The sequence below is a fragment of the Corvus moneduloides genome, chromosome Z (assembly GCF_009650955.1).
Source record: "Corvus moneduloides isolate bCorMon1 chromosome Z, bCorMon1.pri, whole genome shotgun sequence".
Taxonomy (NCBI): Eukaryota; Metazoa; Chordata; class Aves; order Passeriformes; family Corvidae; genus Corvus; species Corvus moneduloides.
In genome coordinates, this window is record NC_045511.1 from 37,964,116 (window position 1) to 37,979,924 (window position 15,809).

General features: G+C 36.2%; 1 protein-coding gene across 9 annotated transcripts in view; it reads right to left on the minus strand.

The window, feature by feature from the left end:
• AOPEP (aminopeptidase O (putative)) overlaps positions 1-15,809 on the minus strand; it is a 191,070-nt gene that overhangs the window by 62,362 nt on the left and 112,899 nt on the right. For all 9 annotated transcript variants that reach the window (XR_004237628.1, XM_032096936.1, XM_032096930.1 and 6 more), the window contains one exon: positions 15,611-15,694. Coding sequence is in view for 7 of the 9 variants with exons in the window: in XM_032096936.1 (XP_031952827.1) it covers positions 15,611-15,694 (84 nt within the window). In the remaining 2 variants the exon portion in view is untranslated. Of the gene's footprint in view, positions 1-15,610; positions 15,695-15,809 lie in introns of those variants that run through there.

Genomic DNA, 15,809 nt, shown 5'->3' on the forward strand with positions numbered 1-15,809 from the left:
ACTAGCCAGGAGGCTGTGAAGGCTGGGAATTGCTGCGCACCTTCAACACCAGTAGGGTGTTCCATCTGGGACAAAGCCTTTCTTACCATTTTCTTTCCCTGAAAACTTCCAGTGTGGATCCCACCTGAATTCAGGTTCACATCCCATACTGACTTTCCTTAAACTGTTTCTTTCTTCTCTTTGAGGTACAAAACAGGCATCTCTCACCACCCTCCCCCATTTACTTGTGGTGTGACTGCATATTCACTACTTCTTAGTAGACCTTCTTTTACACACACTTCAAGATCAGCAGCTCCTGCTGAAAGGCAGTCAGCTGTCTCTTGTCCTCCCCCAGTTTACCAACCATCATGTCAACTGACCTATCAATGGTTTTAATTTTAAAAGAGCTTTTTGACTGAGCATTCACCTTGACTGACACAGCCTCAGTCCTTGTACCTCTCTCAGTTCAAACGCACCTTCTCCCCCTGTAGTGACTGCAGATTTCCAGGACAAATGTTACACATTAAAAAACAAACGATAGAAAAACAAAGACCCACCACAACAACAACACTGAAACAAAAATCCCAGAGTAAAAAGTGAAAAACTAGATCTTCTTTCTTTCCAGGGGGAGTGCCCTTAAAGTCTGCAAAAATACAAGGCTGAGAGAGCAAGTGTCAACTCAGAACCTCAGATGCGATACATATCTTCAAACCTATCCTACCCTGGTTTTTGCTGACACAATCAAAAAATATTTTAAGCAATACAACTCTCTTGTTAGCTCTCTTAGGAGGCATTCTTACTGGGAACGAGTATTTTGGCTTTCCTCACCCAAAACACTCGGCGACCTTTAGATACTGTTAATTTTTAGCTATTGCCAATCTTGTCTATCCTTAAGGAACAAAAGCCTCTGTACAGATACTGCTCTCCCCAGAAACCCAGTACAAATTACCAAAACTGTCAGCACACTGCTGTAAAAGCATTTAATCTGGGTAAACATTTAAGAGTTGTTCTCTTGCCATTTGGATAAAGAAAAATAATAAACAAATAACCCCCCCAAACAAACAAACAAGAAAACCACAAAAAAACCCCCACAAACAGAAACTCTTCTAGAACAGCCTACTTTGTAACAGGAAGGCCTACTTCAAAAGCATTAGCCCTCAGAAGATTCCTTTAGCATCTAAAATGACTGGGAGAGCTACTGGATGAAACTAAAATATGTCCTGATTTTTTTGCCACATGTAATCTCCACTTCCAAGCTGTGATGCTGTTTTTATTATAGACTTTGAGTGAAGATAGCTACATGGGGTTTCATTCATATTTGAGCTAAAATGAATCCATCACATTCTTAATATAATTTCAGTTTCATCATTTTCTATGCATCCAAATATGCTTAAAATCCTTCATCACATTAAAACAGGCATAGTCATGAAGAATCAGTTCTCTGCAGTTTATATAACATGACAACGTTGTCTTCCACAAGAACATATGCATAATGGTAAGAAGAGACAGAAGGACAAGTGTATCTGTAGTAGTATGGAGTTGCTCCATACAAAAAAATATATTTGCTTCCCATTGATTCAATTAAACATCACAAAACAAGCAGACATTAACCATCTCCTTTTTTTTCACAGGCAAACCAGAAACACCTGAGCATAACAGAGGTTTAGATCAGGTAAAGCACAGGTACTCATTACAGTAGCATATCTATAAACATTCCCAGGTTAGAAATGGATTTTCACTCTCATGATAGCCTTTTTTTGCAAAGGAAAGGAGGAAATACAAGGTTGCTGAAACTAAAGTTTTCCCTAAAAAATAAAGAGGAAAATGGTAAGGAACCAATGTGGAAATATAGACAGATGGGATATGATGCAAGACAGGAAAGGAAAATAAAAGGACTGCATTTGCCATGTGGAGAGCCTGACTTCATGATTATATCACTCTATCTTTCATTTCCCTCTAGGCACCCAGTGATGGTAATTCTGACATCAGCAAGTGATTAATCCAGCAGGAACCATGGAGAACACTCAAGCATAGATGGATAACTGCCATAATTTTAAACACTGTTTAGTCATACATCAATCAAAACTTGTCAAATACGCAGTTATTTTCAAAGCACAGCACAATTTTGAGCTAAAAAAAAAAAAAAAAAAGTGGCATTTGAGGGGTCACTTCAATGTTTAATAGAGATGGAGTGGCATGGGACAATGTTTATGCCATGATTCTCATTCATGCTATGACCCAAAACACTAGCAAAAATCTCTGCAGCACCCTGCCATAAGGAATAACAGCAACATTGATATAAATATGGCCATGGAAATGAATAGCAAGTACTTTTGGTCATTGCTACACCACAGAAGATGTTTGCCAAAGTATTTTAAAGTATTGTAAAAATACAACTGAACTGAAAAAACTCAAAACCAACCCCCAAAACATTGTCTGGTTGAAATACATGGAATAGTTGCGTGAAATTTCAGGTGTTTAGAAAAAAAAAGGGAAGCCCTTTTTTGAGGTGAAATCGTCAAACAAGGGTAACTCGCACAAAGAAGTTTGAGGGAGGGGTGTTTTTTATTTTAAACTTATAAAGGCTATCTTTCTATCTATGACCCTTCAAGTCTATAAGTAAGAGCCCTTTGTATCCTGGATACATTTTTGACCAGTGATTGCATCCCTGTTGCCTGTTTTGTCAGTCACATGCCTAATAAAAACTTCACAAATAATTCTTGTCTTGTAACCATGCCTAATTTAATACGAAAGTCAGAATTTCAGCTCAAACCCTCAGGGAAACTCAGCTGGAATTACGGTAAATCTTTGCCAGTGCTTTGGAAAGAGTCTGCATTGCAAAACACCCAGCCAGTCCACTGTTAACTAAGCCAAGATGGCAATAAATTCAATAAACTGGGAAAAGAAAAGGCACTTGCACTCTAAGTTAGCTTCCAGAATAGGAAGGACATCTTTGACTGGACATTCCCTTCATATATCTTCTAATTCCCATCCCCCAACTCCTAACATTAAAATCAAATGAAATATAAGTAGACAAATTCTCCCTACCTGTTACTTAAAGCAGAGTTACTTCTGTGTCCTGTTCTGTAGTGCTTCACAGGCCACTAGTGGGTTTGTTTGTAAAACTCCCACAGAAACAGAACCCGGAAGGGGAAAATGCTGGTACTTGCTGGGGAGGTTGAACATAAACCAAAAACCTTGAGCTTTAATTCTCCTTCTAGAATAATAGAACCACAGATCACTCTGAACTAGAAGGGACCCACAAGGACCGAGTCCAACCCCTGGTCCTGCACAGCACCATCCCCAGGAGTCACACCATGTGCCCGAGGGCATTGTTCAAACGCTTCTTGAACTCTGTCAGCCTCAGCGCTGTGACCTGGGGAGCCTGTTCCAGTGCCCAACCACCCTCTGGGTGAAGAATCTTTTTCTAATATCCAACCTAAACCTCCCTGACACAACTTCAGCCCATTCTCTTGGTTCCCATCACTTGGCATCACAGAGAAGAGATCAGTGTCTGCCCCTCCTATTCCCCTCACAAGGAAGTTGTAACTGCAATGAGGTCTCCCCTCAGTCTCCTCATCTCCAGGCTGAACAGACCAGGTGCCCTCAGCTGCTCCTCATACAGCAAAACTGCCCCCAGCACTCGAGGTGAGGCCGCCCCAGTGCAAAGCAGAGCTGGACAATGCCCCCCTTGCCCAGCTCGCAATGCTGTGCCTGATGCACCCCAGGACAGGGTTGGCCCTCCTGGACAACCTATCCTTTCCTTTCTACCTTTCCTATGCCTATCTAGATCTCCTCAGACAACATGTGCGCAGCAATGAGCATTGTGAAATCTCAAGGATTCGTGTTGATAATAATTGGTCATTTCACATATCGTGACTTTGAAACGTATTAAAATTTTAAATATAATTAGAATCCCAATAATGAAGGTGATGGTATATTGATCCAACTTCTCCCATTTTCCAGTTTTTCCTCTGTGTAACTAATACTGAGCTATTCTGTTGGGAGGTTTATTTAGTAACTGAGTAATCCAGAGTTCATGTTTCAGCATCCACAATCAGATTTTTATAAACTTTAACAGACACTCACAATGTTCTGGCCAGGTAAAACTCACTACTCTTCAAAAGTAACTTTTCCACAGCAGATTTGTTGAATGACAAGAGATTTTTATTCTGTCATAAAGAGACATTTTTATAACACTTTGTGCATTTGACTTATTCTACATTTTGATGGTACTAGAAACATTCAGATCAAGATGACTTGAGAAAAGCTGAAAAGCCCGAGCTTTTCACTGATGAAAGGAATATAGTCAAACAGTGAGTAGCATATGATTTGGAAACATCAAGTAGCATTGCATCACAGATATAGGTTTGACAGTGAAAAGCTTATGTGTAGCCCAAAGAACACAATTCCCTTACTTACATCAGTCATTGATCTAACACCAGCAACAACAAACAAAAACTCCATGAACTCTCACATTTACCAAACCCAGTATGTTTTACAAATACTAACTTAGTGTCACAAGTAACAGAACACTTAGATAAGAATATTTTTAGCTTTCATAGATGAAGAACTTGAAACTGCTTACCCTCTCTACATAGCACAGCTCATTTGTGTGGTAGAAGAAAGGATAACAAGATTCAGTAATTCAGCAGCCTGTGCATGGTTAAAGCAACATCTCTGTACAAGTTTCACAGATTTTAATGCTGTAAATGGCACGAGGAACAATGGTAGGTGCTAGGGCAACACACTGATGCACTCAATTTCTTTTTATTTTAGAAAAAGGGACACATCAACTAAAACAGCAGCAGCTCCATGATGGAGGTGTAAAGATACATTGGGAGCAATAGCTCACTTCTCAGCTGAATACGTAAATGGAAAATAAGCAGGATACAAGCTAAGAAGGAAACCAGAATTACTGACTCCTAATGGCTCAGCCATCTTTCTGTCACAGCAAATGTGATGTCATAAAGGCAACACAATTACAAAGCAAGAAAGTGACCTTTTACACCATCTTACACATGCTCTTTTACACATGCAGACTAGACAGCAATAAATCAAACCATTTTGTGGTTTAGGCACACTATGAGAAGAATCATGGATACATTGGATAGCACTTTCTTCTATACCCAAACATTTAATATATGAAAATCCAATGTAAAGCGAAGTTTCTGAGTACTTTATTTAAAAAAAAAAAAAAACAAAACCAAAAAAACAACCCAGGCATCAAAATGAAACCAAAAATTTCAAACATATGGCACTTTGAAGAGTAAACAGTACTGCTTTCAGGCCTAGCCAAGGGATTACTGTTACACAGGGAAATCAAGGTTGACTTTTAAAAATCTAAAAATAATTCTAAGAATGCTTCCTGTCTCAATGCTTTGGACAAGAGAAAACAAATGAAAAGACTTAGTGTCTACATGCCATCTAGGTCATTGGTATTACACAACCTTCCTTTTTAAAAACACTTCAAACAAATTCCTATATGGGATATTCACAGGCTTTAACTGATTAAAAACAAGTGCAAGATATGAAATACCCTCTGGAAGTATAAAATGGGTTATTTTCAGAAAAAGTCCCTGTCCTCCTGATGAAGCAAAAGAAAATCTGATAGTCTGACCAGATACTTTCAATTAAATATAACTCATTAAATATTTACTTACATGCCACTTTATACCAGAAGGCTGGATAGCTACACAAGACATTCACACAAGAAACTTAACTCTACATTTCTGTCTCATGCAGTTGTGAAGCAACACACACCACTATAGCAATATCTGTATTTGATTGTATTTGTATTGTATCTGATTGATTGTATTGCAATCAACCTCTGTAGCAAAGGATTATGCATGCTATTTTCTTTATCATGGATTCCAGCTCTGTACTACCTCCAAGTTAATATAACAGGAACAGACTTGCCATCATACCTCTTTCTGTGCTGTGAAGACACAACACACAGGCACATTTCTGACTTCTGGCTGTTACCATGCCCTCTAACACCTTACCACACCATGCCTGAATATTTTACAATCAGAATTTTTTGCACTGAAAAAACCATGATTTAGCAAGCTTTTATTAATTATTCTATTATCCTTTTGTGTTAAAGGTTACAGGCTGCATACACACATTCAAACAGTCAAAGGCAAAAAGGTAAATAGTTGCCCATTAAATTATTATTTTTTAAAATAGACTTAAAGCCAACACCTATAATTGATACTTAAAATCTAAAATCACTATAGCTGTAATTCATTACTAGAAAGTATGTTTATTACAATATAAATATAGATTAAATGAATCCTCCTATGCTCAAGATCATCTTTTCAACTACACTGCTATATGCACTGAGCCTTTCATAGTATTGGGGAAATGAAGTCACAGCCCTACCTTCTGTTCTGATCTATGCTGCGGGTTAAAATATCTGTATATATATCTGTATTAAAATACCTGTATATATTTTGGTGCAGACAGGACTAACTGCTTCATGGAAGAATGTGTGGCTCAATTCTTATCTATAATATAGACAGCCCTCAACTGAAGGTTTGTGTTGAGCCAAAAAACTTGACTTCATTTCCTTGCTGTGCCCAACTTTCTTAAGTATCTGCAGACAAGCTATCTATTATCTGCAGACAAGCTATCCATGCTTTGGATTATGATCTGTAAAATCAAAATAAACATTCTAATTTCAGTTTTGAAGGACAGAGAATTTTAAGAGATGTTACATATTTTTGAGGTATCTCATGCAATGGTAATTAGGTCCTTATATAAAAAGTACTTGGCAATTGTTTAGTAGAAGACATTTTGTAAACACTGAGTTGCATTAAAACTGTACCTTCACAATACTAGGTAGTATCTTTTGAGATGTCTTGAATCTCTCAGCTACTTTTATGCAACTCCGAGCTGCTTTAAAATTAGGAGCAATGCATATAGTACAGACAAGCATTTTGTTGTCAGGTACATCTCCTCTCCTGTGATAAACAAGCATAGTAGTTTTTCAAATAAGAACAAATGTTTAATTCCTTGAAAAATATTACACATTACAAAATAAGGGTGTGTATTAAAACAAAAGTATGGCATATTAATTATATTGACTGGGAAGGGATTCAAAATGCACCTTCCTTTCACATATTCCCTTCTATAAAACCAGGTAAGCTGAAATCACCTTCCCTGGCTTCCCAAAGTCTTCAAGCAATCACTTGTCCTAAATATGAACACCTGTGTTGCTTATGTTCCACAATGGATAAAATTCAATTTTTTTTACTTCCTTCTTGAAGCATTTGAAAACCTAGGAGGTTTACTCAAGGTAACACTTGCTGTCAAAAAATAGGCCATATTTATCAAGCCACAATGAAGGTAAATTTGGGTGATAAACTGAGAATTCCATCTTGTGTGAACTGGCATGCACTTAGAAGGGAACCTACTTTTGCTTTAACAAGCAAGAGAGGAGAGAGGAAATTGCAGGACATGAAAGGAAACTGAGCATTAGACAAATTAAAAAGGAAACTGAGCTTTAGACAAATTAATTCTACAGTTATTGTCTCTCAAATATTACCTGCCCTCTCCCAAAGGTGTCATCTACGCTGTAAGATATAGATGTACAGATGAATAGATATATTTAAAAATATTAACAAACATCTCCCAGTAGAAAACTCTCTGTGCAATAAGGAGAAATCAAATCTCTTCAGTGAGGAAGTGGTCACTTGGAAAATAGATCTTGAGAATGGATGACTAAGACCTGGTTCAGCAAAGCATTTTAATATATTAATAGCTTCACCATGTTTGTCAGAAGTACAGCCAAAACACAAAGAAATCGAGTTAAACAAAAACAAGACAACCATAGTTACTGCATAACTGGCACTACACGTCATCTTTTACTTTGAAATAAACAGGATCTTGAGCATGGAAACATTTAATACTCTCTTGCTGTATTTCATTTCCTTTTGAAATATGGATGAGGGAACATAAGAAAAACCTTCATTAGTCTTCCATGCTAAGTCTTAAGACCCTTTTTTTTTCAGGTATTTCTACTATGAGTGAAGAAGGAAACCAGCTGTAAGGCAAATTCATTACATGGTGTCCAGCACATTTAGAGCATGCAGCCTGAAGAGTATGTAGAATACAGTTCATAAAACCAAAACATTAAATTTTTTAAGAAACAAAAGTAATGAAATCCAATTTCAACAAGGAACTTGGCGTCTCATGACCAGACCATCTCAGAGGCTCAAAGTGGCAACAAAAATGGTACCTGTGGTTGGGACAGTCATATCATCTTCCTCCTTACACATCTATTAGGATTACCAGAAATGATGGCGCTCACATATCTGCATTGCTTTTTTGTGGGCTTTCCCCACAGCACCTCTACAGGAACATGCTTGATTTAGAGCTCTCACAACTTTAATTGAAAATGCCCAATGGATGCCTTAATTTAAGGCAGAAAAGGGAAAAATATATCCAGAGCAACATAATTGCCTAATTGCCTTTTCATCAGCTATTTTTCCAGGTAAAAATAAAAGCTTTTCTTGAAAAATCATTATGACCTCTAACACATGAGGACAAAAAATCTTGTATTTAATTAAGCAAATTGTCACTGGCAATAATTTTTTTATAAAACTATGGAAAATTTAAGCGTATATATAAAAATATAACTATATATATATAAATATAAATATATATATAAATATATGGTAATGTTGAGAAGTAGTCTAGTTTCAAATGGTGGTGTAGGTTTCACAAAACTTGCACGTGAAGCATCTGATGAGGTGAGTTAGACAATTGTGATCAGTCACAAAGTTTGTGCCCATAGGAAAAGTGACACAAGAAAATACATGCAGCACAGACCAAATGAGTACAGTACAATTTACATACCTTTAAAAATTCAATCCTGTCAATTTAGTTAAAGCAAAAAAGAATGTATTTGCTTTCAACTGTGAGCTACCTTCCTGCTCCAAAAGAGCTTCTTAGGGGACTCTAGCAGGAGGAGAGAACGACAGTATTTTAAGTTGTACCCACGACTACTTTTAGTACTGTGGCCATGAAAAAGCAGATTAAGAACTACCAAAACCTTTTCAACAGGTTTTCTACAAGGCCTAGCCTTTACCTTTTGTGGTCATACATTTCTTTAAATAACAATGTCTGCACTTACAGACTAGTATACATGTGCTTTTACTATACAGCATGTGAACATAATCCAAACTGAAAATATACATACAATGAGGACAATAGCTAACACCAGTCATTAAAAAATAGTTAAGTCTATTTCTGACAACGTGTAATAAATATAAGACTGAAATAAAGCACACATTTGAGCCAGCAGACCAATAAACCTCCTTCTGAGTCATTATACTCAATCACATCAAGAAGAACCTGGGAGATTTAAATCAAGTAGATTATTCAGCTGGCATGCACAAGTGTATATTCTCAGCTAATAAAAAAATCCATAGGAAAAATCTGTAGGAGAAAACTTATGGAGTGTTTGAATGCAGTGTACTACTTTCTTCCAAATGTGGTATGCTGTTCCAGTTGCAAATGCCCTGAAAGGGACAGCCTTCTCTCTACTCCCAAAACTCACTACACCACCACTCAGAATTCACTGCATAAACACTGGTGGGGGCATACATTTGAGAAGTATTAAAAACAATCAAAGCTTTTTGTGCTTGGGGTTTTTTTTCTATTTTGGAATGAATAAAACTGTTCTCACTTTTTCCATTTCCTGTTTTATTAAAGACAAAACTTTTTTTATAAGTTAAGGTATGAATGATCATGTTTCAATCACCAAAAATAGGGGTTTATAACTAGAAACAACACCAGACTGAAAAAGTTAGTGGCAGTAGTCAATCCCAATAATGTAGTATATCTAGATAGCATCACATGATAACATACACAAACATCACCTTATTAAAATGCCTCCAGTGAACTGATAGCCAAACAGTGCTACATCACAAACGTGTAACTAGATCTTCCTACAAATCAAATTAAATAAACCTGTCTATTAATACTGCCTTTTTATGACTTTCTGGACAAACCTCGTGTTTTACAACAAAGTGGCGTTTATCTACCATTGCTCAGGATGGTTGCTTGCTTGGATAACTACAATTAATGGTGATGCAAATATCTGCCATCTTTAAACTATTTCGACACATAGACATGCTGGCCTGAGATCTCCTAATTTAGAAATGGTCATCTCAGAGTCAGAAAGGGAGCAGAAGCATTAGCATATGCATGGTAATAAGTTGCTTCATTGATCTTGATTGATCATTGAAAATGTGGCCTAATGAGAACATTCACTCTTTGACAAGTTAGTATCCATCTGGGAGGCTCAATATGAAATGTAATACAACAATTCCTTGCTAAGAGAGATGGGTGCTATTAAAAAGAAAACTATGATCCTGGCATACCACTACTGCAAATAAGATACAGCTGATACTGTGGTCAGAACTGGACTATTAAAAAAAAATATTGCTAAACCAAAAATTTCACTCTTGTTTGTTGGGTTTTTTTTGCACACATAGTATTTTCTTATTCTATTAAATGTTTCTTAAGTGAATTCTGAAGCAGCACTATCCTGAAAAACAATAGTTCTTTAGAACTGCACAATTAAAAAGTTTCCAAACAATTCACAAATACAGATATTCTTACAGGGATGGAGAACTAAATACTAAAAATGCTTAGTTCCAATGGCCTGAAATTATATTCATATGTACTCAGGAAAAAAGCTTTTAAATGACAGAATCTATTTCCCAGACAGCTTAACAACATTTACTGCAAATCATATCTTGTACATGAGCTGGATAAAATTTTCGATTCAAATTTCTGAATGAGAAAGGAATTAAATGTTTTCTGTAATCACTGAAGGCCAGTATACAGGGCTGCTAGAAAGTTCTGTGAAATTAACAGTATTTGGTACAGCAAATAACACCACTGAAGCCTCTCTGAATAACAGTTTAGGACTTTTCACCATGTTTCTTTTAGCTGTTAAATGCACAAGCAGTGTACAAGCTCAAGAGATTATTTCATATTTGATCTTTGCTTTGATCCTTAGTTTGGTGGATTCAAGTAAAAATACTCATTCTGAGAAACAAAAAATACATGCCAATAAAAGTCTTACTGTAATTTTTATGCATTATATGTTAACAGTCTTTACTTGAATTAGCAGAAGCACACCATTCTGAATAAATCTTCTAGTTAACTAAGAGCTCTTTTATACCACACTGTATTTTATCAGTATTTTTTATGAGACTTCAAAATATTTTCTACTTACAGTATAACAAGACAATGAATTTCAGAGAATTACAAGGTTTGTTTCTTGTGTTTCACTTACATTGGTGAATTCGTTGTTAAAGGACAAAGACTTACAGCATTTAGCATTTAGCATATATATCACAACTGGTTTGGGTTTTCTATTTTTTTATCAGAAACGTAACAGCTATATCAACAAAGTCATTTTTGCTCAGGTTATTAACAGAGCTTAAATACCGACAACTGTAAATCTCTGGAGTCACACGAAGGATCAATAGCAACAACCAACAGGAAAAAATCAAAGACAGTCACATTGCTAGTAAAACTAGCAGATGAACTTTAAATACAAGAAAACAGTATTTCTGAGAAAGCAGCAGAAATTATTCTGGAAAACTTGAATCACTCCCCAAAGTTTCAGTATACAATCAAACTAAAACTGAAACAGTCAAATGCAATTTTGATCATTTGCAGGAAACACGTTCCTTATCTAGTGTGTATATATACGCAAACATATTTCAGTATTTTTCCTAAATCCTGTGTATCCTTGCTATCTCATCTGGTAACACTATTTATACCACCGGAATATTTTCAAATAAGCTTTTATGTTTAAACACTGAATGTCATGTAAAAGTGAATTAGTCCTCTAATGAAAAGATGTTTCTCCACAAATTCTACAGTAGACACAGATCGCATGCCACAATTCCACTAGTCTGACTGAAAGATCATTTTCTTCTGCCTAACACAGATAGGATAATGGAATCTTTTTTTTCAAGCAGACACAGTCAATCATTAAAACAAACGTCATCATCATCATAACACCACCACCTAACAGTTCTATCATAGTCTTCATTATACAACAACGCTTATTTTAACCAAGTAACTCCTATCAACTCTGTTACACCTTCTCTAAATTTCAAACATGAATAGCATTCTATATTGATACATATACTGACTGCTAAATGTGCTGACCAGATAAAGGACAACATGAAGTGACAGCATAATATTAAATGAGGAGTAAAAAATGTACAAGAATAGAAAGGATGGCAAAAGTAGAAATGCAAAGGGTGAATGTGTTTAAACTTGTGTATATGTGCACATACTGCAAGAAGAGTAGCTACAGAGAACTATAAGCAGAAAACACAGTGAGCAAAAGGTAACCTTTTTCAGTTTTTCAACTTCTTTTGCCATTTTTTTTCAAACAGATAGAGTGATTGAAAGTAAATAGAAAGGAGTGAACAGTACTGAAGATAAACAAATGAGTCAAAAGAAGACAGGAAAAAACACAAGATGTGAAAAAGAAGTAGGAAACAAAAGAATTGGCATAAAAGGTGTTAAGAAAATATAAGAAGTTTCAGAGATAGAACAGCAACAAGGTTAGAAATTTTAAAAAGCTTAAAAACAGATGAAAAAAACCCAAATAAAGAAGAAGAGCAGAAGTATGAGGACCCACAGCTATTCGGCTAGAAGTCTTTCTCACCCATCAATTCTATCCCACTGCTGCAATCCACCGTGTGGATCCACACTGGAAAGCAGCCCCACACCTTTCTACACAAGCTTCCCCACTGGTTCCCCTTGAGCACCGTTAACATTACAGTCATGTAGTTTTTATCCAGCACATGGTATCCTCAAATGTTTTTTAAATACTTGTATGTAAAGTCAGCTCCTACAAACTTAACTGTTTAGAAGGCAACTTTTTCCAAGAAGCAATTCCCCAGCAGTTGTCAGCAACCTTTCCTTCACAATTCTGTTTCACTTATTCCATACAGTTATCTTTCTGTCCTAAATTTCGTACTTGGATGCAGCACTTGCTTTGATTTGGTGGTGTCTCAGTATAGCAAAGTCATCCACCCTGTATTAGAAACTTCCTATCAGAAAGAAGAAAAATGATAGACGAAAATTGGACAGCACAGGCACATGAAAGCTTAGAGGAAAACCCAACAGCACAGGCACATGAAAGTTTAGAAGCTACATATAAAAAGTTAGTGCTTGTTTGGAAAGTTTAGAAGCTACATTTAATAAGGTGGTGTTTGTTTTGAAAAGATAAGTAAGATCAAAGCAAAGCTCAGTTTTCTAGGTGTAGCAAAATCCATCAGTATCCTTATTTTAATCACAGTTGTAATATGAGCTGGTACCAACTCTTTGACTTCTCTGTTTATTATTGCTTGCCTTCTCACCTCCCTCTTCTCATTCCACACCTTTATTTCTACTTCTCTACTATCTTCCAGGTTACCCTACTTTTCCATTACATGCTTTTCTCTTTCTTGTTCTCTTGTTTATCTCTCAAGATAACTTCTGTATAATGCCATTTCTTCTATAAGCTAGTATGGACACAACTAAAAATCAAGACTTCTCATGAAACAGAGGTTAGCACCACCTACACTAAGAAGGAATTGCACCGGTAAGTCAAGATTGGAAACCTAACGCAACCAACTCTGAAACCAAATAATAAAGCTCTGCTAGAACCAGGGAGGTCCCTCATGCTTTTTCTCTTCTATTCTTTTATCTGTTACTGTATTGGAAAAATCACCATTGCAATGGCCAGACTTTCAAGCAACATAAAGAATTCCAACCTCAGTGAATAGGTTTAGTATCAAATGTAAGATTGTTACACTTCTTCCTTCCCACGTGGTTAAGTACCCTGCAAATGCAGTTCTGTGAATCCGCATTGGATCTCCATGAATTATTAATACTTATAGATATTAGAAGACAATGGTTATGCTTGCCTTCAATTTTAATTCGTATGTCTACTCACAGACCTTGCTCTAGAATTACTGTTTGAAAAAACAGTGAGTATATCTTATGTTTACACATCAGGCTTTGCATTTCTAACCCAGCAAGGTACATGCTGAAGTTCTCTCTCACAAAATGCAGAGCGAGAACAACATCCTCAGCAGAAAAGAAGTTTTATCAGTACAGAGAGATTTTGCACTAATGGAACTTTCCTCTATAAAAAGAGATTAGGATTGGTATATCAGCATAAGGCACTTTGAAACCCACTGTTCAGGCACAACAGGGGATCTACTTTGCACCATTTAAAAATTGTTTCAAAATGCATGCAGACTGGTTTGTACTAGGGTTATTTGTACTATCAATGCATTTTGCTCACAAATTCCCAAGGCAATACAATTTTTTGCTTAAAAAAATCTTCATCTTAGCATAAAATGATTGTAAATACAAATGCTACACATAGACACAAACACACATTCACATACAGAAATATAAACAGAAATGGAATTTTCCGGTGAAACAGTTGATGCTATCTCTATTTAGATCATGTCATTCTAAAACACATCAACACATAACATCTTTCCTAAATGATGCATTCCAGTTACAAAATAAAAGTAGTGAATTAAAGGATGCTATTTGGCAATTTTTAGCTAACCATGGAGCTGGAAAATCATCCACCCACAACAATGCACTTTGTGGACACTTGTCATATACTTGCAATGCCCATACTAAGGCAACATATCCCAGGAGCTGGCAGCCATGCTATCAGGAAGAATTTGGCTACAGAAACAGCAATGATTCATCATGCATTTTAGAAGCACTGTTGAAACAGCAAACCAACACACTACTATTTTAATCCTTTAAAGGTAACAAGAGCTTTAAAATACAATCATAAATTTGTTTTCAAAACCAAAACAAGCAAAAAAAAAAAATCACAGTTCTAATAATGCATTTGGAAGAACATTTGTATTCACCTTTTTTCCCTCAAGGGACAGAAAATGACTATTTAGTATCAGCTAACTACTTATCTCTCTGCATTGCAATTTAAATGGTCAACTCAACCTTATAGAACAGGTCTTTCACAATAGCTTAATCAAAATTCATTGGTTTAAAAATAGTTCAAATTTGGTTGCATTCAGGTTTAATAGTCCTCTGTAGTATTCTTTAAAATAATCATCACATTTTCATTAACTGGTATCTATACTGGAAATACATGATTTTCAAACTCACCCTCTGAATGAAGAGTCAACAACATAGTCCAAATATTTGTTTCAACATGCACATCCCATCTATTATTTTCCCACCATCTACCATGAAAACTGTCTCTCACCTACCAGTATCTGAAAAAAGTGCTTCAGATCCTGTCAAAAGCTCTCAAGGGATATAGTTCTCTGATGACAGCACCCTTCTGTTTCTTCCTGAGAATGTCCCAGTTAAATACAAATATAGGAAAAATTTCTCTTCTGAATACAGACATCTAAAAAAAGTTATTTATTTCTTGCCATTTTAACTACATAGTGACTCTGAAACTTCATCTGTAACACCCATTTACTATCATCTTGTTGAAGACACTAAGTAACATCTTTACCAAGCTTAAGAAGGCATAATCAGAAAGCATTTTGGATCTGCTGCCCTTTGTCCCATTACACAAACTGACATCATGATTGCTTACCTGCTGGAAAACAACTTCATCCTGTTTCATTTTCTTTTTGCTGCTTTTTCTGATCCTCCGGTTTGTCTGAGTCCATTTTGTGACCTGGAGTTCAAAATCATGGTGCTTTTTTAGGTAGAAGATGCAACCTGATTGCAGTTACTCAGCATTACTAAAAAGCTATAAAGATACTCAAGACAACTTTTTTCATTGCTTCACT